Here is a 24,638-nt window from a genome sequence, read left to right on the forward strand (position 1 = left end):
TGATCATCTGCTCACCATCTAATACATACACAGGAATGAGGTTGCACACTATGGGTGGAGAATACATCACAGGACCATGTTAAACTGGTTTCCTGCCAGTTGGAGAATCTTTCAGAGATGCTATGTTTCTAATGTTATGTTTCTGATGACTGATGTTTCTTGTAATAATAGTGGATTCATTCTGCCCTGTTCTCTTTGGAAAGAAGAGCCTTTCTCCTGTTGGCCATTACAAACAAGCCATACATTATCAGTCTTTTTCTACTTGCTATGATGTATGGTTTAAAGCGATGATGGCATTAACAAAAAGCATGAGGGTAAGCTGAAGATGCAAAGATTTAATTCAGAGTGGCCAGCTGGTCAGAGTTAAAAATGAGTATATCAGAGGAGAAGTTCGATTTGAGCAGCCCGGAGATAAAGGCAAGGTTGAGATGATCTGATCGTGTGTAGAGCAGAGATAGTGGACAAAGGATTTTAAAGCTGCAAGGCAAAAGAAAAAAGGAAGGTTTGATGGGTGAGGCCTAACCGGTTATTTTTGTGCATTAGTTTGTGATTAAACAAAATTTGATTGAAGAATGTTTTAAACGATAGCAGAACAACAACATAAGTCTTCTAAAAGAGACGATCTCACAGTGGCACACACTTTATTCCAGCTACTAATAGTAATTATCTTGCAGTGAACCAAGAACCTTTTGTGTTGAACCTTGGGCTGGAGTGCACATTTTAACACTTTTGTCACAGCGCGGTCCGCCAGTGTGTTAGTTAGAGCAAGGCCCAAGAGCAGACATAGGCAAGGAGACGTGACATGACTTAACAAAATGCAAGCCTTTATTATGCCTGATGACAGAAGGCAAAAACAAAAGCTACGATGAGTGCAGGGAAGACAACTAAACTGGAAAACAGACTAAGAAAAACCTATGAAACTGTGATAAAGCTATGAAACTTCGAGAACTCATGCTATGACTGTGGCTTTGAGAAACGTGACAACTATGACGAGACATAACTGGGACGCTTACACAGACGACACGACATACACTGAATGAAACACAGAGACTAAATACACATAAGGGGTAATCAAGGGAAGTGGCCACACATGGGAGCACAGCTGGCACACATGAACCTAATGACAGGACAGGGGAAGTGAAACTAAATACAATGAACAAAGAACACTGGACTCTTTCAAAATAAAACAGGAAACATGGAGATGTTGACATGACACAAGGGAACCTGATAAACCATGAACTAAACTGCAAACTAGGCCTCACAAAATAACTAGATAACTAAAAAGAATACAAATGAAATAACAAAATAACATAAAACTCAGAAACACCGGGCGGCATGGCCTTTCCTGTGCTGCATGCAGGGACATTAAAGATAGCTGGCTGTTTTCTTTCCCCCACGTGATGGCAGCAAAGGTGTAATAAACACTGACCAGTTGTCACCATGATGGCTGAATTGTTACAAAAGGTTTATGTTGTATACTCTGTGGATGATGTTGTGTGCAGCTGAACTTTAGGGATTTTTAGTTTTATTGTTAATATTATTTCTATTGATTTCCTTTATTACTCCAAAAGTTGATTCTGTTCATCTGGACGTAGCGTTTTGTGGCATCATAGATGGTCTTTCCCTGTTCACATAAATGGCCTCCTTGACTCCGCCCTCAAACCAGCGTTCCTCCCTGTCCAGGATGTGTACATCCTCATCATTGAAAGAGTCCACTGGCCTGTAGGTGAAAATAGACTGCAGAGTCCTGGCCTGACGAGGTAGCTCTTCTGTGTTGTGCCATCTGCTTCGCCAGAGGTTGTTTGGTTTCCCCGATGTATAAATCCTGGCAATCCTCCTGCCACTTAACAGCGTACACTATGTTACTCTGTTTGTGTCGGGGGACCCGATCCTTAGGGTGGACCAGTTTTTGGCACAGCGTCTTTTGAGGTTTAAAAGCCACAGAGACCCGGTGTTTAGATAAATGCGTCTCAACTGCTCCAATACTCCTGACACATATGGGATCACTACAGGTTTTCGCTTGGGCAGCGGTTGTTCTTCTCTCCTGGATTGGCCGGAGCTTTCTTTAGGTGCCTTTCCCGCTTTGAAAAAAGTCCAGCTGGGATAACCACATTTACTCAGGGCCTTCTTGATGTGCTGTTCTTCTGCCTCCCTGGCCGCTGTGTCAGTGGGGATGGTGTTCGCTCTGTGTTGTAGCGTCCTGATGACACCCAGTTTGTGCTCCAGTGGATGATGAGAGTCAAACCTTGGATACTGATCCGTATGTGTAGGTTCACGGTACACGTCAGCTTTTAGATGTACCGCCATTACTGATGGAAATCTCACAGTCTAAGAAGGCTAACCTGCCATTTTTCATATCCTCCCTGGTGAATTTGATGTGTCGGTCCACCAAGTTAATGAGAATTTGCATAATTAAGATTAAGGAACTGACCTCCCAGCCCATTGTTCCTTCAGTGGGCTGGTTTCAGTCATTATGCAAATGTACTGTTTATAAGATCGGGGAAACCTGCAGTCAGCTGAGACTGAAGAAGTCACCTGGATGAGTGACGAAACGTTTCTCCCACAAAACGCTACGTCCAGATAAACAGAATCAATGTTTGGGAGATTTACTTACCTGGATGATTGAGCATGCATCAAGACATTTCCTTTATTAATTAAAAAATCTCATCAAACACACAGAGGTAATCAGGTTGATGGAGCAGGCATCCAACCACCAGTCCAGGGATTATTAGAGAACCTGCTCCACCACTTGAGTGCCTACTGTTTTTAATTTCTAATGTCTCGCACGTTTTTCTTTATTGTTTTTACTGCAACACAGCCTCAAAAGGCAGCAGGTCTTAATTTTCACCTGCAGGGTGAGACCAAGAGTCATGAGATTCTAACTTCACAGGTCAATAATAAAAAAGTTTAATTAACATTATTTCATTATTATTTAACTTTATTGTTTATTTTTAAGGATTGTAAAAGTAACACCAGGTATCAAAGTGATTCAGTGGCTGTACTTCTCACAGTATTATGTTTACATGCTTACAACTTCAGTCACCTTTCTCAATCACTATGTGTTAATAGACCTCTCTGCATTGACTTATTGCTTGTTATTAATCCCTGGCTCTCTTCCACAGCACGTCTTTATCCTGTCTTCCCCGTTTCACCACAACTGGTCGCAGCAGATGGCTCCGCCCCTCCCTTACATCAACACCAGCAAATGGGAACTAGTGCAATATGAAAACAATTGTGTCTGTTGTTTATACAGTAGACATATTTGTATATATATTGTACACATATATTTTAGATATATGTTCTGTGTTTGTTCCTTTTCGTTATTGAGTGACTGTGTCTTTCTTTGCACAGAGAGAATTGCACCTCAGTTTCGTTTTGTTTCTTCTAAGATTCTGATTCTGAATGTTAACCTCGTGAACGGTTGCTGCTGATGTTTGCTGCTGTTGCTCTGCTATTCCCTGCTACACGTTACGCAATAATGTAAATTTATTGAGATCTGTCATTTAAATCGTAGCAATTTAAATGACAGATCTTGTTTTAGAACTTAGTTTTTGTATTTATTTTAATGTTTATTTATACTTTTGAACCTGTTGTTTAGCAGAATGCTGCAAATACCAAGACTTAAGAATTCGTGTTATTTTTTCACATCATGTCAAATGTTTGAATGACATTAAAGTCCAATTCTAATACCAGACATGGATATGGATCTATCCAGGTAAGAAGAAGAAACCATCAAAAATCAATTTCACCTCCTTTAGTGCAAATTGTTCTGCTAAGGCAACAACAAGAAACCCACAAAACAAAATGGTTTGGCAGGTGTGGGCCACAGACCATTACTTTCTTCTCCTCCTGATTATTTGCTAGGGTCCTTATTACATTTGACAGCTTGTGATGGCATCTGCACCCTGTACACGTTGCACAGGTAGTCCAATTCCCCCAAGTCTGCAAACCCTTTGTGCCCTTTGTGATTCACCTTCAGATCCACTAGGCCCCAAAAAGCACACTGCTGCCACACCACTACTAGAGGTTTAAAAACTTAGACCAAATACAAACACCCACAACCTGTGCTGAGAAATGTGATATAGACTGTTGTGCAAAATCTTTTTACTGGGTTGCAGCTGGAATTTTCACACCCATTTCCCACAGTTACTGTGTGGAATTAGGTTTGTTAGATTCAGAAAGTCACAGAAAGGCCAATACAGAGATTCAAGCTGACACTGGAAAAGTGTGTGTGTGTGTGTGTGTGGGGGGGGGGGGGGGGGGGGGGTTAAATCAGAGTAAGGTCAATGTCGTTGGGAAGCAAAAAGAACAAAGCAGAAATGCAAAGCTGAAGTTCCACAGTGTGGATGCTATGTACCCCTTCTACACATTAAAATAGCTTCAGTTACAGTAAGCAGAGTTACTCCTGCACAATAAGACTCATACGTGACATTAAGAAACTAAACATTTCACAAGATGCGGGCCTCAGGCAGACATTCAGTCTGATTTCACTTTCTGTTTCCCTGAATTTGTGCAATTTCATCCTTCATCATCCAGTCCACTTAAAGATATTCGTGTTTTTCTCCTTTTACATACAAAGTCATTATTTCAGAGTATTATAGCAAGAATTTATCAAAAGCACTAAACTCTTCTGTCAGCCATTTATACAGAATTTCTTGCATCAACTCTGTGCGTGTGGTTAACCACAAGTTATATAGACGTGGCAAAAGTTTGAGCGTACGTGACAGAAAAGGAAATCATATGTGTTCAGCTGCAACAGATGCATTGAAATTGTGTATTTCATCCCTGCACAGACTATTTTTTTTGTCTTTCACAGGAAGGGCTGGCAGAAGCATCTCCACGAACTACTAAGCTTCTGAACTGAGGATGCATGCAGCACAACGGGGCAATGAACACGCACATCAACAGCAGGATTTCTGGTTGTTCTGGGGGAGACAGGAAACACTCATTTCTAGCTAAATCGTTACCACGACTCAGATCAGTGCCAGCAACAGGCAGCTGATCTGGCACACCCACTCACTCTGTGCCAGACATCAAGGTTAGAAGAGCATAAATGTGTGACACACATCAAAAAAGCTTGTTGTTATTCCCCACACCAACAAATCTGTGTCACAGTATGACTGTGACAGTATCCCAGCAACATCTTCAGTCCAAAAAAATTTGTGTATTTATTCTTATCTTTTAGACCCTTCACTGTAACTCTTAGAGATGCTAGATGAGTAGTTTCTGAACTCCCAAAGCATTTTCAGGGGGAGAAATATTAATAATGACAGCAACATTATCATCCTTCTGGCAGTCAAGGGAGGGTGCACAGTTTTGCTAAAACAGAAAGACTATCGTGAGAAAATTTTGTCATTGTTCAGTGAGAAAAATTGTATGAGCCCCTGAAATGAGACCCAGGAAGTGGTTACAGGCAGGGGGTGATAGATTGTGTGAAGCAGTTAGAACAAGACAATGCCACTGATGGGGCCTCATACCACAGACTATACCCAAGTCTGTATGGTTTAATGAAGATACATAAAGACGGTGTACCTTGAAGACAAACTGTCTGTATGATCCACTCAGTCACCTATAACATTGCAAAGTTTCTGGCTTCGATCCTCAACCCGTTGACAGGCAGCCCTAAACACCACATCCACAACACTTTGCTGTTTCTTGGGAAGGTGAGAGATGTTGTTATGGAGGCAGATGAGTCAATGATCTTGTACAATGTTACATCTCTCTTTACTTGTGTAACAGTCACTGAAGCAGTGGAGGTAGTTTGTAAGAGATTACAAGATGACCCCAACATCAGCAACAGAAACAACATTACAAACAAAAACAGGCGCAGACTCTTAAATGTGCTGTACAGTCTAATTACGGATTTTTTGTGTATTGTCATGATTTTTGTTTTTCCATTCTAGCTGACAGTGACTGTTTTTTTTTTCTTGTAGTTGAATAAAAAACAAACCACACAGTGATTGTTGGCATCTGTCACAGAGGCTGGCACGTTTGAATGACAAAGAAAAAGGACTATTATGCTTTTAATTTTATTTAATTTGCTGGTAATTTACATTTGACATTAATTTGACATTAAGTTATTTTGTCCTTTGAAACAAATTAAAACTCACTTCAAAATGTAATATTGAAATCTATAGATTGTAATTTCAACACATATATGCAAAGATTAGAAAAAAAAACTTCAGGGTGGCTCGTTTTTATTTAGGCATTAAACTGGACGTCTACCACATACTTGTGTTGTTGCTGCCATCCGGAGCATTTTAATGGCGTGGAATTAACATTTACGTGACACAGCACCTAGCTGTACCAGCTTTACAGAAGCACATAAGCGCAAACATAAAATAAAATAAAATAAAATAAAATAAAATAAAATAAAATAAAATAAAATAAAACTAGAATGTTGGCATCATGACAGACTGAAGTCAACAGCAAGAATAAATTACAAGGCTACACCAAAGGTAAGAGTAAAAAAATAAAGAACAGTTATAAGACAGTTATATTAAAAGAAGGCGCTCTGGTTTAAATTAAAGGTCATTTCAAAGGAGATATAGATGATGCAGAAAGGCAGCGATGCTTCACCAGAGGCTTCGTACTTCACACCTTCGTCATGTTCGCAGCGACTAGTGAAGAAAGAGGAAGTGGAGCTTCAGTTTTTTGTGCAAACACTTTTACTGAGTTTGTGCCTGAGTCTGTGTGTTAGCATAACTTACGATCCTTGACCCACTGAGCTTTCGGATCAGCACAAAGCGGTCCGTCATTTGTGTGGAAACTAGAAATAAAATGAAAAAGTTATGGAAATGTGTGTGTTTATGTTCGTGCGTAGGGCAACATGTTCAGACTTACATTATAGCCTTCACACAGGGTGATCCTGCAGGCTGCTCACGGTATGTTTGCCCCACCACGTCAGCGCTCATATTGCGGCTGGTGACCAGAACGCAGCACGGCCTTCTCCTTGGAGCATGGCGAGCTGAGAGAGAAAGTCGATCAGACATTTATGTATTTGGCCTGAGAAGTGTAATTGAACAGAAAATCCAAGGGAACTCCAGGTTTAAAATAAATAATAAAACTCCTCTAAATAATAATAATGATAAAAAAAATGGTTGTTGAAATGTTACTTGAAATTTTGTAAATGTTTCTGTGCTTAACGCTGTAACCATTCTGACACTATGGAAACAAATAAGAAAATGAGTTGATGAAACATCAAAGTGCATTACACATAGTAATTCAAACCAATCTGTTTCCACTAACAGATGTGAAGAATTTGTTATTGTTCATTAACCCTGTTTATAAACAGGAAAAGTGGGCCAGCTGAGCAGAAGAAAAACTCACCACTTGGGGGCCTTCTTGAGGCATTTCTACATATTTATTTGGTGTAAGAGGGACAATGTGTTACAATGTAGCCACTGAACAATACTGCAGACATAACTATGCCAGATTTCTAAATAGCAAATGTCTATAAAGACGGTGTTTTGAATCTTTGTGTCACCCTTAAAATGTTGGCAGTATTAATTAGCCAGAGGCTTGTACAAGTCAGCTGACAGCATAAACTGCATAAATATGGTTTATCAATCCAAAAGATATATAATCTGAAAACTTCTACTAAACCTTCACTTTAAAAAAAAACAAAACAACAAATTTAGACATAAAGGAGCATCTTTTAAAAGGCCATGACTAACTGAACAAATTTATCCTGGGAAACACCGTCTACTACAGACATCTGGTGCTTGGTGGGTAGAAGGTGAGAGTGTAAAAAATGGACAGAATACAACTGGTGTCAAAGTTTATATAAACCATTTTTTGATAGTGAGTTACAGCTACATATGAAATAAATAAAAGGACTGGGTAGTTAGGATGTGCAGTAATAGCAAGCTAGTGAAGCTATATCCACTCCCTGTCACTCCTACTGTAAGATACACAAACTGTAAGATATGTGTTTGATGTTACAGTAGGTAAGCTCTATTACTTCTGTTTTACCCCCAAAATAAGCAAAGCATATCACACACATGCTCAAAAGCAGAGCTGTATAGTGTATGTGTCAAACATGTCTCGCTAAAGCATAAAAATGCAGTGAAGCCTTAAAAGTCTTCAGTTTGCTACACAGGCATGACAGTTTGCAGAAAGTTGCAAGTTTTTCTAAATCTTGCCAACTTATTTTTAACCATTAAGAGTAAAAAAAAAAACCCCAATGCAAATGAATGTTCTGTGCTTTTCTAAGTCCACTGTGATCTGTAATAATCATGTAGTGAGACCCACTGTTGGAACTCCACTATCTCAGCGTGTAAATGTTTACTTCTTTATATTAAAATGAGAGTTGGTTACTATGCAATTGTATTACTGTTTGCGCAAACTTGAGATCGACTTGGCCTAATTGTGGGCCATGGACACCCTTCATGTAGACAAAAATAAATGTATGTGTACATGAAAGCAGGCCTAAGCAGCAGTAACGTTGTTACGAAACTAGCCTGAGATGAAAAGCTAAGCTCTGCAGTGAGGTAATGACAAATTCAGTTTAACTCCTTTTTATTTATATAGCGGCAAACCACAACAACAGTCTCTTTAAAGTGTTTCATATTGTAAGACAAGGACCCTACAATAATATAGACAATATTCAATCAGTTTAATACATCTTATCTCTCTTTTTTTCTTTAGAGAAGAAAACACAGTTACCTGCAGAGAGCTGCCAGCACAGATAGAGCGAGAGCAGAAGGAGAGCGATGGTGTGGATCTTCACGGACATTTTCACTGGTGGTCTGGCTCACCGGTCAAGTTGCAACTAACACAAGTTGATTAATGTTTGGATATATATTAGAGAGTGAAGGAAAATATGCAGAGAGAACTGCTGACGTGCTTCTGTCTGCCTGTGCGCTTGTGTGTGTGGTTGTGGTACATCACACCTCCACCCCTTTACAAGTTTGAACTTCTAATGTACCAGCTTTCCGAGAAAAAGACAGAGATGTGCAAAGACACTTAAATGTGGTCTACAGTCACATGATTGATGCTGCCAGTTTGTGCATTGTTATTAGGGACCCCTGATTATATTTGGTTTTCCATTTTGACTGACAGTAAATTCCTAGCCCTTCCTTCTAGTTAAAATAAAAAAACAAACAAACCACAACATTTCCACGTTGACAGAATTTTTTTGCCTGCTTATCTAGGTATCAACAAATCCTCAAACTCTAAACCTTCTGCTTGGAATTTAAGCCATTTAATTGAACTACAGGGAGTGCAGAATTATTAGGCAAGTTGTATTTTTGAGGAATAATTTTATTATTGAACAACAACCATGTTCTCAATGAACCCAAAAAACTCATTAATATCAAAGCTGAATGTTTTTGGAAGTAGTTTTTAGTTTTAGCTATTTTAGGGGGATATCTGTGTGTGCAGGTGACTATTACTGTGCATAATTATTAGGCAACTTAACAAAAAACAAATATATACCCATTTCAATTATTGATTTTTACCAGTGAAACCAATATAACATCTCCACATTCACAAATATACATTTCTGACATTCAAAAACAAAACAAAAACAAATCAGCGACCAATATAGCCACCTTTCTTTGCAAGGACACTCAAAAGCCTGCCATCCATGGATTCTGTCAGTGTTTTGATCTGTTCACCATCAACATTGCGTTGCTGCACGCTTGACTTTTCTCAGTTCATGGGCAGTTATTTTGCGCCTTGGTTTTTCCACACGCTTCTTGCGACCCTGTTGACTATTTTGAATGAAACGCTTGATTGTTCGATGATCACGCTTCAGAAGCTTTGCAATTTTGAGACTGCTGCATCCCTCTGCAAGATATCTCACTATTTTTGACTTTTCTGAGCCTGTCAAGTCCTTCTTTTGACCCATTTTGCCAAAGGAAAGGACGTTGCCTAATAATTATGCACACCTGATATAGGGTGTTGATGTCATTAGACCACACCCCTTCTCATTACAGAGATGCACATCATCTAATATGCTTAATTGGTAGTAGGCTTTCGAGCCTATACAGCTTGGAGTAAGACAACATGCATGAAGAGGATGATGTGGACAAAATACTCATTGCCTAATAATTCTGCACTCCCTGTATATAAGGTTTCCTCTTTAAGTTAAACTGTTTTGCACCTGAAACAGGTATAATAAAAGAACTCTAGAGACACTACAACTGCTTCTTTGATCCTTCTAATATACTTTTTAGCAGAAGATCAGAAAAGTTTCACACTCTGCTCTGGAGGAAATGTAAATTGTGACAGAAATATGAAGTTGTTGATCGTGTTAGTTTGATGAACCACACACGCAAAGATCAAAATTTTCAGACACTTTTCTGACTGAGTAAATCCCCCAGTTAAAATATTCCTCTTCAGCCATATTCATCATCATCATCATTTATTTATATAGCACTTTAAAAACACACCTGGTAGACCAAAGTGCTGTACAATACTAATATGCACATAGTAATAAAACCAGACATAGCAAAAAAATTATAAAAATAAATAAATAAAAAATAAAAATAAAAAAAGTCAGTTACCCACAGAGTTAAAAGCCAGGGAATAAAAATAGGTTTTTAATAATGACTTAAAAACTGGCACTGATGTAGCCTGTCTAATATGGAGAGGAAGGTTATTCCAAAGCATCGGCGCGGCAACAGAGAACGCTCGGTCTCCTCTAAGTTTCAGCCGTGACTTTGGCAGTTTATCAGGGGAAAATGGTGTTGGCGTGTTATTTAATTTGCCCTCCTCGTAGCTATTGCTACAGCTGTATTCACTTTTATCTGGGCTTAACTTTAGGCCCATGGCCCTAAATCAATGAACTGGACCTGTCTAGGTTTGTGTTGTGTGTGCATTTTTTTGAGTATTTCTATTGGAATTATTGGATGTGATTATAATATTGTCAAGACTTGAGTGAGAGTCTGGTGTTTCTCCACCGGCTTCCTGTGTTAACCCGTGTCTGCTTCCTGATTCCACACTTTGCCCTACTAACCTGGCATCTGGTTAGTCAGTGAGGCTATATTTAAGACCAACACTGTCATCATTTCTCCACCAGTTCGTCAGCTACCTCATGGTGGTAACCAGGCCTCATTGCTTCTTCTGTTCATGCTCATGGTTTTAACTTACCTGGTTTTCTTGTGCCTACAGTTTCCTCATCAAGTCACCGCTTTGCTCACCTGCAGCTCAATGACCTGGATGCTGGTCTGCTTGGTAAGATTCTCCACACCTCTCTGCAATCTGTTCCTTGGGATCAAAACTACTCACTGTTTCACCCACCTGTCCTCCTGCCCATCATCTCCTCTGGATCATAAGAATAAAATAGGGTTGGAAGCTCATTTACTCACCTCACGTATCCTCACTCGGTTTCCCTCCCCAGAGTCTTACTACCTCCATCCTCAGAATCAGTATTCCTCTCACCTCCTTATATTCACTCCTCACTTCCAGGTCCATTTCCATGCACTGGCCTCCAGGGCCCTATGACAAATATGGCTTCCATATTGGACTCCTCTGCACTGAGGAGTTTCTGCTTCAGTCCTCGTGTGAAATTAAAATTCTATTTGTCTCTTACTAATGATAGCATCTTGTTAACACACACTTGCTGTTAGAAAACATACCACCCCATTATCCACATAATGTGAGCACTTTTTTGACTGAATGGGTCAAGGAAATAGATATAGGTTATAAGTTCTGTAAGAATTACAGAAATAATTATACCATTAAAAAAACATACATTTACATTTTGATTTGAGCTGAGCATAAACAGAGAATTTGTAGCAGTGGCCTCCTGATAGCACCTTCAGCCAACACATCCAGCTGTTTCTTGTACACAAACAGATGTTTCTGTTGTCGTTTAAAGGCATTCTTATGCATCACATCCTCAGAAGCAGGAAATTAGAGGTCATCCAGGTCTTCATGTTGTTAAGTTGTTGGTTGGTTTATAAAACTGGTATGTGTATTCTGGCTTTGTGGATAGATAAAACTAGGTATCGTCTCTGTCATAAGACTATAAGGGAAGCAGGTATAATATACATACATACATCTGTGAGCGCACTGAGCAGCTCCTTTAGTCAGACACTGAAACAACCTTGCTGCAGGAAGGACCGCTTTGACAGACCATTCATCCTGACAGCAGTTACGCTCTATAACTCCTCAGTCACAATGTCATGAGTCACTTGGACACTGTGGTCATCCACAATTACCACCTCATGCATAAAATGCATCTTTCACATATATGGACCTGTGCATGTATATGTGTATGTATATTTATATTTATTGTGTATGTATGTATGTGTATTTGTGCTTGTGTGTGTGCATATACATGTCTATACTTATAGATACTTAGATACTTATAGATATCTATTACTTACATAGTAATAGTAATAGTAGCATAGTTTAACTTTATTACTTGCATATCTCCACAACCCTCCATCCATAACACATACTGTGTAAGCGTGTACACAGAACCCCAGCTACTGTTGTATATATTGTATTATCTTATTTATTTTCTATTCCGTGACTTTATATTCTTGGTATACTCTTTGTATTCTTCTGCTACCTGTCCGTGAGCTGTGGTAATGCACAAATTTCCCCACTGTGGAATAAAGTCTTATCTTATTTTAAACTTAAATACATGCAGTACTGATCAAATGACCTGATAAAAAGGACCACGTGGCTCTGGTGACTGAGCTGCACTTCTGACACAGAAGTGCAAAAGATATTAAATGATAAATATTATGTGCTACAAGTGCAGCCTGATGGAGGCTCAGTACTGAAATCGAGACTTGAGGTCTGTTATTTGACAAAAGGCTCTAAGAATACAATCATTTTTAGCTAGACGACAGCAAACCTTGTGATTGCTCAGGCTTCTTTAGAGTCATGCACTAGGTCTGGAAAAGAAACGTGACCAAAAAGGACTGACAAAAACCAAAAATGACAGCGGTACTGTACCATATTTAAAGACTGGTCGGCACATGAGTGAAAAGGCTTACCACTTCCTAGTTTGACAGGGCTTCAGGACCCACATGACTTATGATACAGAGAAAAGAAATGACTGGGCTCTGAATCAGCAAGCTGATGTCAGCATTTAGTAGAAAGAAAAAACTGTTAGGCAGCCCACAACTAAACAGCAACTCCTCCAGACAGTTCAGAGGACAGAAATACACTAATAAATGAAGAGGTGGTGTCATATTGTAATGGAGGTGGAGAGGTGGAAATAGAAAGGAATATTCCGTACTCTGACATCAAGTTCAGGAAGTCTTTACTTTCAAAAGATTAAACTAAACTTTGTCGAAACATCTCAGTATGGTTGAGCTGTATTTGGTATTCTTTTGCATTTCAGAAAGAAAAGGGTTCCTCCTTTTCAGTCGTTTTCTAACTTTACTGTCATGAACATCTTTAACATCTTGTGAACTTTTTTTGGCAGCTATCTGGACTGTTTCCACTTCTCACTGTAGAGTGGGCGGCCTTCAAAATGTTTGGAAAGTACCCCATAACCCAATATTAAGCACCAATTGCTTCCCTGAGATCACAGCTGGTGTCTTTCATACACAGCGTTGTGTTAACACCCATTGAATAGACACTGCTAAAACCTCTGGTTTCACAATGGTGCACACACTTGCTGGTGATTAAGTGCGTTTGGTTAGCAGGACCTTGAATCGCTAGTTTTTTACAGACTGCTTCTGCATTTTGGCTACGTGGGTGTTAAAAAATGATGGTGCTGTGTAATATGTCATGTTTTGTTGTTCATCTTGCATTTAAATAATTTAGAAACTGTTAGAAACCAGATTGCCTTTTTAAATAGCATTCTGACATGTAAAACCTCAGACTGAATGGGGGAGTAGTTTCTTTTTCACATGATTGTAGGAGCGTAGTGACGCACAGTCACAGGCTCCCACAGTCTGCAGGTGGTTTTCAAAGTGGCATCACTGTTTTTAAAAACTGTTTTTATGTCTTTGATCAGGTATTCTGATACTTTTTTGACCTTTTGCAGAAGAAAATGTCAGAAACATACATGATGAGACGCAGATTGAAGAAGAAGAGAAACACTGAATGCAAGATGGCATTTACATCTTTTATTTCTGATCACTGGTGCTGCTCCACATCTCCCATTTAGATTCAAAGTTGTGACAGGGTTGCCAATAAATACATTTCTTCTAAAGACAATTAAATAAACTAGTGGACTGTATTAGCAAACAAAATGTTGTACACTCAATACTGAGGGAATGAATATGCTCAGTAATAAATATTTATTCCGGTGGATCAAGTCAATTCAACTAATGGTCCCACCAATAAATGAATTGAAAGACATTAGATATTCAACATAGTAAATTAACATAACTATGTCCATCAAGTGTATATTATTATACACCAATATATTAGTTTGTATCAGATTAAGATTTGAACAAACATTGTTCAGAGGTATTTTCATCATCAGATGTCTCACAAGTGCTCATCTCAGAGGTAGATGAAGAGGACGGTAAACCAGTGGAGGCTGATGGAGGAAAGGTGGTGCATGTGATTGTCGAGAAGAGCTAGACTCGAGATTTAGATTTTGCTCTTCTGAAAAAAAAAAAGCAAAAACATTTATAAGACAACAGATTAGTAACTGAAGGATTGAATACATGAGTGAAGAAAAGTCCAAGTGAGCATGTGAGTGAATTAATGGTGATGTTAAACTCACTCAAGTTCTACAATCTTGGCCTGAACCCAGTGAGCTCTCCCATTAATGCAGTAAAGGCCAGACTGTGTCTGAAAGCTGCAGAAATGACAAACACATTAAATATTTGTACTTAATACATTTTATTAAATTCACTCGGCTCATTGTTCAGTCGAGTGTGTTGCTTTAAATGTATTGAAAAGTGACTTGAGGGAACTACTGTTGCGATTTAGCAATATATAATAATGTGCTCAATTAAAAACTACACATCTTTTAATTAATCAAGAAATAACATTAACATGGGTCTTTCAATCTATAACTTTGTACTAGCTCTATGTACCCAGTTCTTTAAATTGAAAAACTAAGGCCTCGATTGATTCATTTAAATTAGGAGGGATTCTTTAACAAAAAAAAAGATCCAGCCATTTGTTAATTAGTCTTTCAGGACGCTAGCCATTGCTTGAAGTTGTTGAAATATTACTTACATAACTGCATTGACACATGGAGGGTTTTTTCTCTGGACTCTGTATTCCAAGATTGGTTCTATTATCTTCTTACTGGTGACTGTTTTACAGCATTCAAACACCTTTGAAACTGCTGAAAGTTTTTATAAAGGCATTTTTATGTAAAATAAATTCATTTGAAAGATATTAAACAGAGTCTATCTGAAATTCAAACTTACCATCTGATCCAGACACAGCCACAGCCACCAGGACAACAGCGACCAGCGCAAACAGACTTACAGATTTTACCATTTTCAAACAGCTTGAAAGTTATTAGATTAAATAGTCAAGAAAGGATTATCTGTTGGTCTTTCCTCTCCCTTTTGTCTCTGAAGATCCTGGTGAACTGACAAACACCTTGAAATGCTGGCTACTTAAAGGCCTTAAAGCAGAGGCAATCTTTTAATTAGTCATCTTACTCATTCTTCATGTGATTGACTTTCTTTGACTCTAAAAAAGAATTCCAAGACATTTCAAGCCAGAAACACTCATTGCACAGTTTTAATCAGAAATTTGGCAATAGTTTGAGTATCTGATAGGGGGTGTTAGGAGTTCCACAGACGCTGCGAGTCACACTAATGACACGACTTATTTTATTAATAGACTACATAAAGTAAATGAATTTAATGAAGAATATATAAAGAAATAAGACTGTAGATCAGTTATTTATTGCAAACTAAAACACAAAAATTCTCTCAGTTACTATAAGTTAATAACTTATGATGCTTTTTTTAAAGACTTTTCACTTAACCATTGTCATTTGATGAAGGTCACCTCTGTGGCATTCATGACACAAAATCTTTTGCAATATTTCTGGGCAGGGCACGTTAAGTATGCAGTCATAAGTATGTTCCAGTGCTGTGACGTACGGACATGTCTCACCAGCTCCACCCATGTGCAAGAAAGCTCCAGGGTTCAGGGGAAACAGAAGAAAGTTGTTTTTTTTTTATTAATTAGAGGAAGTAAGTGAAAGCAATGGTGAAACTAAAGTGTGTCCTATTCACTGAGTTAAAGCAGGAGCACACTCCACAATCCCTGTAGATTTATGTAAAATACTGTGCCCTGAAAGTAAAAAAAATAATGACATCGGTAAATCTGTAGAAAACAATGAACTTACTGTAAAGTACAATAAAGATCAAAAACTCAGCTGAATATCTGGTTTGACACTGTTTTAAAGTGGCACTTTTTTTCAAGTAGACTCAGACGCAGGTGGCTGGAAAATTTAGGTGGCAGTAGTTCACAGGAAAAATATCAAGTCTGGAGTTCTGTTGTTGTTTCATTTTTGCCAAAAAAGCCAAATGAACAGAACACCATGACATACGGAAAGCAAAAGGTAATCCACACATCTTCACGTGTTAGCACTTTTCTATTCCTATCATTAATCCATGATTTCCTCCACTTTCTCTGCTGTATATGGAGCCTCCCAAGATCCATCTGTCTGACTATCCCACCTTTTCTTTGGTAGCCTCTTCCTTTGAATTCAACTACCAAGTCCCCTTGTCTTCTTTCCTCTGTAAGGAGGATATATTTAAAACAATATCAATAATAATCCCTCAACTTCAATACACTTCTCCAAATAAAACCAAACAGTCATTCCAAAAACAGCATTGCTATGTTCGTTTAGTTAAAAACCAGGCACACAAACCAATAGCCAAAATTTTTCTCTATACACATTTAGAGTCTCCAGAAATTAGCTGCAACCCTGAATTTCTCAACACATAAATCAGTCAGAAGATACACTGAGCCGTCTTTGCCCTGCCAGCTCCCTGGTACAAAGCCTAGTTAATATCCAGCTGAGTCCACCAGAGAACAGAGCAGGTAGCGGTCAGCAGAATTCACAGTAAGAAAGTGGGCATCATTCAGACTTCCTGCTGCATGATGCAGCCAAATCCAGATTGAGGTTTTCTTTCAAACATGGACTGTTTCTATTAGATAGATATGACAATATCTATCTAACAGACCCAAATTTATTCATGTAAATGGGGAGTATTCTGCACATATTAAGGTTAATTATGGCGTTGCACAGTGTTCCATGGACTACATCTATTTACATTGTATATGCCTTCCCTAGGCAATAGTCTGCTATGCAGATCATGCCCAATTTTTTCCATCCGTGAAGCCACATGACACACAGCAATTAGTTAAACTGCAGGAATGTGTTAAAGGCATAAAAATGTGGATGACCTGCAATTTCCTACTTTTTAATTCAGATAAAACTGAGCTTGCTGTACTTGACTCTAAAAATCTTAGAAATATGGTATCTAACTAGATTCTGACTCTGGATGGCATTACCTCGGCCTCCAGTAACATTGTGAGGACCCTTGGAGTCATTTTTGACCAAGACATGTCCTTCAATGCACAAATTAAACAAATATGTAGGACTGCTTTCTTCCATTTGTGCAACATCTCCAAAATTAGAAAAATCCTGTCTCAGAGTGACGCTGAAAAACTAGTTCATGCATTTATTACTTCTTGACTTGACTACTGTAATTCATTATTATCAGGAAGTCCTAAAAACTCCCTGAAAAGCCTTTAATTAATCCAAAATGCTGCACCATTAGTACTCACTAATTTAATTTAATATCCTGTTCATCACATACTGGTTGTTGAATAATCAGGCAGGCCCCCATCATATTTTAAAGACCTCATAGCAACTTAGCACCCTATTAGAGCACTTCGCTCTCACACTGCAGGCCTACTTGTTGTTCCTAGAGTATTTAAAAGTAGAATGGGAGGCAGAGCCTTCAGTTTTCAGGCCCCTCTTCTGTGGAACCAGCTTCCAGTTTGGATTCAGGAGACAGACACTATCTCTACTTTTAAGATTAGGCTTCAAACTTTCCTTTTTGAGAAAACATATAGTTAGGTTCGCTCAGCTGACCTTGAACCCTCTCTTTGTTATGCTGCAATAACGCCATTCTACTGGGGAATTCCCCTAATTCACTCGCCTCTTTTTGCTCTCTTTGTGTTTAAAATATTTCTCCACAGAGTGTCTTTAGTCTTGTCTTCCTCCCCTCACCTCCAAACGGCCATGGTGGATGGCTGCCCTTCCCTGAGCCTGGTTCTGTAGAAGGTTTCTTCCGGTTAAAAGGAGTTTTCCCTTCCCACTGTTGCCAAGTGTTTTGTTAAAGGGAATCATGTGATTGTTGGTAATTTCTCTGTATAACTGCAGGGTCTTTAACTTACGATATAAATCAGGTGACTGATGTTGTTGTTTACTGGCTTTATATAAGTAAAATCTAATTATATTTAAGTAATTGTGTTTTCTGGTGCCACACTCTCATGATTAGTAGTGGCTTTTGCCCAGTCTGTGTACATGCACCTGCAGGAACTCTCTGTTTGTCCTGATTCCCCTTTTAAGGTTAATGCAAAACTGCATGAGCCAGTGAAGGTGGCCTGAAGGGAAAAAGACAGGCGTGCAGGTCTAGTCTGTACCTTTTTGCTTATTTTACATAAAATAATGTCAGAAGCTCACACATGGAAATAAAAAGGTGGATGCAAGATCACCATTAATTTAGTGTTTATTTCAGTCGATCACAATTTAATGAAGATTTCAAATAAATAAATATCTCATGACACTTTCTCAGAATACTGGAAAAAGGAATATATGGATTATATCAGAATGCAATACTGAATGCAAACTCAAACTTGTAACCATCATGGTTGCTCAATTTAACCTTTAAGTCATGACAGTATTTCAAATAAATAAATATCTTTATTTATCATCAAGACACGCCTGCATATAGTAATAATAAAAGCATAAAACTCTTCTAGATGTTGAATAAAGTAACATATAAATACTTATAAATACACTTTCTGATATTTTTTTCCTCTTCTGCATCAGCACAGATTAATTCAGTTGTTCTGTCAAATAATTTCACTTCTAACAAACTGAAAAAAACTACATATACAGCCAAATAATTTAACAATACATTATTAACAATGTACCAGTGATTTTAACATTTATTTAAAAGGCCTTTTCTGGGTTTATTTTTGTTTGTTTTACTAATATCCCGGGGTTTGCAGAGGTGTTTACATCAGATGGCGTCCTACTCGTTCTTGCTTTCTGAAAAGGTCTCGCCAGCTGACATCTCAGAGGTCGCTGAGGAGGAAGGGAGAGCCATGGAAGATGATGAAGGAGAGGCGGTTGATGTTATGATGGAGAGAAGGGAGACTGGAGATGTAGTGGCCACAGACGGTGTAGTGGACTGGGCTTTAGCTTTCCTGAGGGAAAAACAAAAAAAGAAAAACATGAGACTTCAGGTTTGTAACTGAAGGACTGATTCCATTAGTGGCGAGAAGTCCAAGTGAGCATGTGAGTGAATGAATGGTGATGTTAAACTTACTCGAATGCAACAATCGTGGCAAGAACCCAAGGAGCTCTCCCATTGATGCAGAAAAGACCAGACTGTGTCTGAAAGCTGCAGAAATGACAAGCAAATTAAGTATTTATACTTCAAAAACATTATTTTTTCATATACAACTAACTCATTATTAACAAGCGAGTATGTTGGTTTTTGCTTTAATTCTTTTAAAGTTTTGAACAACAAGCTTAATTTAAAACCACACATTTTAGAAAATTAAATGAAATACCATTAAATTTTGGACTAAGTCAAAGTATGTTAAACTGGAATAGCAAAGGTCTATTAAATGTTAACTGTCTTTTTGTACTGTAGTCATTGCTTTAAGGAGTCAAAATATTACTTACATGACTGCGTTGACACAAGGAGCGTTTGCTTTCTGGACCAAGTATCCCAAGATCGGCTCTGCGATCTTCTTATTGGCTACAGATGTGCAGCAGGAGGCCAGCTTTACTGTTGAAGCAGGAATTTCATTTTACTTAAATGCATTTTTATATAAAATAAAATTCAAGGAACTTTATCAGAGTTTATCTGAAATTTAAACTTACCACCTGACCCGGACACAGCCACAGCCAGCAGGACAACGGCGACCAGCGCAAACAGACTTCCAGACTTCACCATTTTGAAAAGCTTAATAAATATGAAGTTAAATAGTCAGTAAATGATTATCTGTTGGTTCTTCTTCTCCCTTTGTCTCCGGAGGGATCGATGTACTGACAAACGTCTTAAGAAGTTGGATACTTAAAGGCACCGAAAGCAGAAGTGATCCTTCCGGGTTAGTCATCATCCTTCTTTTTTTCTGATTTTCTTCTCTTTTTCTTTTCATTCACGTGAATGAGTTTAATGCTGATTTAAGAGGAATTCTGACGAACTTACATCCGAAAGCACTTTCATCACACTTTCAGACGGAAATTTGGTCAATGGGGTTTTCTAAGTATCAGACTGTGGCTGTTAGGAGTCCTGCAGGAGCTACAATTTAAATGAACAGACATCCAGAAAACATGAGATACAGACAGCAGAAGACATTTCATTTTAATTAAAGGAACAGTCCGTATGCTTTGCTTCTTCATCCACTTTAGACTTGCTCTCACTTGTTTCTTACTAATCCTGTGCACTCCACTCTCTTTACTCCAGCTGTCCTCCACTTTCTCATTTTCTTCATTGATCAGTTCCTCAAACTTCCACTTTCCAATTCCACTCCTTCCTTTCCACTGCTCTCTTTTCTGTACACCTAGCCTTCCAATAGTCCATCTTACTATCTATCCCATCTTTTTCTTTGGCAGCCTCTTTCTTTGAATCCTGTTCTGTACTTCCTCATTCTACCACCACCTTTTCCTATTTACTTTCCTCTGTCAGCAGGACATTCTTTAAAAAAATAAAAATAAGGATCTAAATATCCAAATGGCCATTAAGATATCATTGGCTGCTGCAAAGATATAATGAAGTAAATACTACTAGATTCACAGAGAATTAGTTTCACTGAACAGTATGTAGTTCTTCATCAAAGAGATTGGTCGTTCTTACCAGCTGTGTTAGGATATCAGCATGTTACACAACAAAACGTGAAATGATATTTAACTCATAATAAATCCAAAGAAAACGAATAAAGCAGTAAAACAACTGAAGAATCCAATAAAGCTGGTACAGTGGGCAACTAAGAGGTGACAGGACTATAAACACACATCCTCACACACACACAAATATTCATTAGGTACAGATGGGAAAGAACCACAGATATTGGGAAAGTAAGCAGCAGAACAGATCTTCACAAAGAGAACCAAGAAAAAAAAAGACAAAAATAACTTTTAAGATGAAAAAGGAAGTAACTTAAAGATAAATATGAAAAAGACAACAAACCCACACCAAGGTGGGCAAAGACAGGGGAACACAAATAAATTGTTATTTAAACTCGATAATTTCCTACAAATTTGTATTTTATCAACAATATCCTCAGATTTACCCTAAAATAATAAGCATGTAAATCAAGCAGGATCTTCTGGGATTGTCAGTTTCTTGAATAGCCAAAAAGCGAGTCGTGTGTTAAAATGCTGATTTCTGCTGTAGCAGATTCAGGCTTTAAACAGGTTTACAAAATATAAACACATCTGATTAATGGAATGGTTTGTGGCTTTACAACTAATTTCTTCCTTCAGACCAGCTGTAAACCAGACTCTCGTTTTTTCGTCGGTAGCTGTCTGTTACACTTCCCTTCCACTGATCTGAGTAACTAGGCTGGGCGTGTTGACTTTGCTTATACACATTTTTATTTAGTGCTAATTAGCATGTGTTTGCAGCTGTTTAATGCATCTGTATGTGTCATAGGTTCAGGGGGACTGCTGAGATCCAGGTGTTATTAATTACACCACCATACAATTAGACAGGATACTACCCGAAAACAAAAGACATGAAGGAGGACTGATGACAGACAACACTGTTACCTCACTACACTCTGAGCTGAGCCATCTTTACAGAGGACGATAGGGGAATAAAAAGTGAATGCATGTGTGCTGAGATAAAAAAAAATGTGATTATTTGTCTCCCGTTGTGTTCAAATTACCCAGAATAGTTTCAGACAGTTCTGATACTCTCACAGTGTTTGAAATATGTGAAAACAGCTACAGTCATATGAAGCTGCAGCTGCACAACTGCATGAGCCACTGAATGTGGTCTGAACAGATAAAGAACGGTTCTGCTAAAAAGGAAATAAAAAGATGGATGCAGGATCATCATTAATTCAGTGTTTATTTCTGTCCGTCGCAATCTTCACAACAAAATTATTCCATTAAATGAATATCTCATGACACTTTCTCTGAAATATTACACAAATTAATTTCACCAAAATGCATTTGTTTGGTCTACGTATAGATCATAAAAATGGATGAATACTTAATGCAACATCAAAATTCTAACCATAGTGGTTGCACAACTCAGTTTTAAGTTACAATATTTCAAGTAAATAAATATCTCTATTTTTCAACAAGACATGCCGGCATGTGGCAATAAAAATGTAAAACCTTTCCACACAGTAACATGTAAACACTGACGAATTCACTTTCCTATAAAATGTTTCTCCTGTACTGTAGAAGCACAGATAAATTAAATTAGACTAAAAAAATTACTTTTAATGAATGGATTAAAATACATATTCAGCCAAATAATTTAACAATAAATTATCAGTAATTATTACTAATTTTTGACTTTGTTCTTTCTTCATCAGATGGCGTCCTAATCATTCCTGCTTTCTGAAAAGGTCTCACCGGCTGACATCTCAGAGGTTGCTGAGGAGGAAGGTAAAGCCGTGGAAGATGATGAAGGAGAGGCGGTTGATGTTATGATGGAGAGAAGGGAGACTGGAGATGTAGTGGCCACAGACGGTGTAGTGGACTGGGCTTTAGCTTTCCTGAGGGAAAAACAAAAAAAGAAAAACATGAGACTTCAGGTTTGTAACTGAAGGACTGATTCCATTAGTGGCGAGAAGTCCAAGTGAGCATGTGAGTGAATGAATGGTGATGTTAAACTTACTCGAATGCAACAATCGTGGCACGAACCCAAGGAGCTCTCCCATTGATGCAGAAAAGACCAGACTGTGTCTGAAAGCTGCAGAAATGACAAGCAAATTAAGTATTTATACTTCAACAAATACATTATCTTTAAGTTTGTTTAATAGCATTGAAATTGATTGATTAAAAGCAATTAAGAAAATTATTGGAAAAACTACTAAAATGGGTCTTCAGACTATATAAAGTGCATCAAGCTGAAAAGGCTGCTATTTATTTATCTTTAACAATCTTTAAGGAGTCTAATTGTTGCTTTAAGGTGTTTAAAGTGCTGCTTACATGACTGCGTTGACACACGGACGCCTTGCTCTCTGGACCAAATATCCCAAGATCGGCTCTGTAATCTCCTTATTGGTGACAGTTTTGCAGCAAGTGGCCAGTTTTTCTGTTGAAGCAAGGATTAAGTTTTAATTGAAATGTATTTTTATACAAAACAAAGCCTGAAAGATTATAAACAGAGTTTTTCTAAAGGTTAGCTTACCATCTGATCCAGACACAGCCACAGCCAGCAGGACAACGGCGACCAGCGCAAACAGACTTCCAGACTTCACCATTTTTAAAAAGCTTGATAAATACGAGATTAAACAGTAAATGATTATCTGTTGGTCTTTCTTCTCCCTTCGTCTCCGGAGAGCTGGATGTACTGACAAATGTCTTGAGATGTTGGATATTTAAAGGCGCTAAAAGCAGAAGTGATCCCTCTGGGTTTTTTTATTCCTTCTCTTTTCCTATCCATGCTCCTTTTTTCATGAATGAATAAGTTTAATGCTGATTTCAGGGGAATTCCAAGACACTTACATCCGAAACCACTTTCATTGCACAATGTCAATCCTAAATTTGGTCATGGCTTTTCCCCAACGATCATATTGTGGGTGTCGGGAGTCCTCAAATCATGCTTATAGCAAGTTTTTTTTTTTTGATGACTTGATTTATTCGAAGAACTAATAAAGAGGAAAGACTGAATCTGTTGTCTAACGTAATTCAAACAAATCATTTCTTAAGTGCAAAAATTCTCAGTTATATAAATTCATGATTAAAAGCTTTTTTTTAAAAAACATTAAGTGATTCTTATTTTTTGAAAGTCACCTCTGTGGCATTCATGATACAAAACCTTTGGTCATCATTGTAGGCAGGGCACATTAAAGTGTGCAGTCACAAGTGTGCTCGGGTACTTTGACGCATGGGCATGTCACAACATCGACCTCTGACCTCCCACCCATGTGCAAGAAACTGTGCAACGCCACGTCTGGGGAAAACAGAAGAACGTCTTCCTAGGTTTGAAAAGTTTGCAAATAACAGGAAGTGAAATTGAAGAATGTCCAACTCATCCAGTTAAATGGAAAGACACGTTTTTCTAGATCTATGTAAAATACTGAGCACTGAAAGTAAAGTGAGGATGTTTTTAAAACTAATGAGATTAATACATTTGTAGAAAATAGCAAACTACATGTAAAGTACAATAAATATCAAGAACTCACATCAGTATTTGGTGTAATACCACTAAGGGTCATTTTTTTCCAACAGTTTTTTTTATAAAAAGGCAAATGAACATTCACTAGCTGGGCCCACGTCCTCAGTTTAGGTTTTCACGGCG

At 38.2% G+C, this 24,638-nt stretch overlaps 3 protein-coding genes across 4 annotated transcripts in view; 1 reads left to right on the forward strand and 2 right to left on the reverse strand.

Moving 5' to 3' along the window:
* Positions 1 to 24,638, forward strand: part of LOC308385446 (uncharacterized protein) — a 538,971-nt gene that overhangs the window by 196,311 nt on the left and 318,022 nt on the right. The gene's annotated exons all lie outside the window — the stretch shown is intronic.
* On the reverse strand, positions 18,652 to 20,181 carry LOC308386051 (uncharacterized protein). Its single transcript, XM_080865324.1, has 4 exons — positions 20,036 to 20,181; positions 19,835 to 19,940; positions 19,473 to 19,547; positions 18,652 to 19,350 (listed from the first exon to the last, which is right to left on the reverse strand). The coding sequence occupies exons 1-4, from the start codon at positions 20,106 to 20,108 to the stop codon at positions 19,176 to 19,178; spliced, it is 429 nt and encodes a 142-aa protein (XP_080721450.1). The 5' UTR covers positions 20,109 to 20,181; the 3' UTR covers positions 18,652 to 19,175.
* Positions 22,233 to 23,668, reverse strand: LOC308386110 (uncharacterized protein). Its single transcript, XM_080865426.1, has 4 exons — positions 23,526 to 23,668; positions 23,324 to 23,429; positions 23,010 to 23,084; positions 22,233 to 22,887 (listed from the first exon to the last, which is right to left on the reverse strand). The coding sequence occupies exons 1-4, from the start codon at positions 23,596 to 23,598 to the stop codon at positions 22,713 to 22,715; spliced, it is 429 nt and encodes a 142-aa protein (XP_080721552.1). The 5' UTR covers positions 23,599 to 23,668; the 3' UTR covers positions 22,233 to 22,712.

Source organism: Rhamphochromis sp. 'chilingali' (genome assembly GCF_963969265.1).
Source record: "Rhamphochromis sp. 'chilingali' genome assembly, chromosome: 18".
NCBI classification, from domain to species: Eukaryota; Metazoa; Chordata; class Actinopteri; order Cichliformes; family Cichlidae; genus Rhamphochromis; species Rhamphochromis sp. 'chilingali'.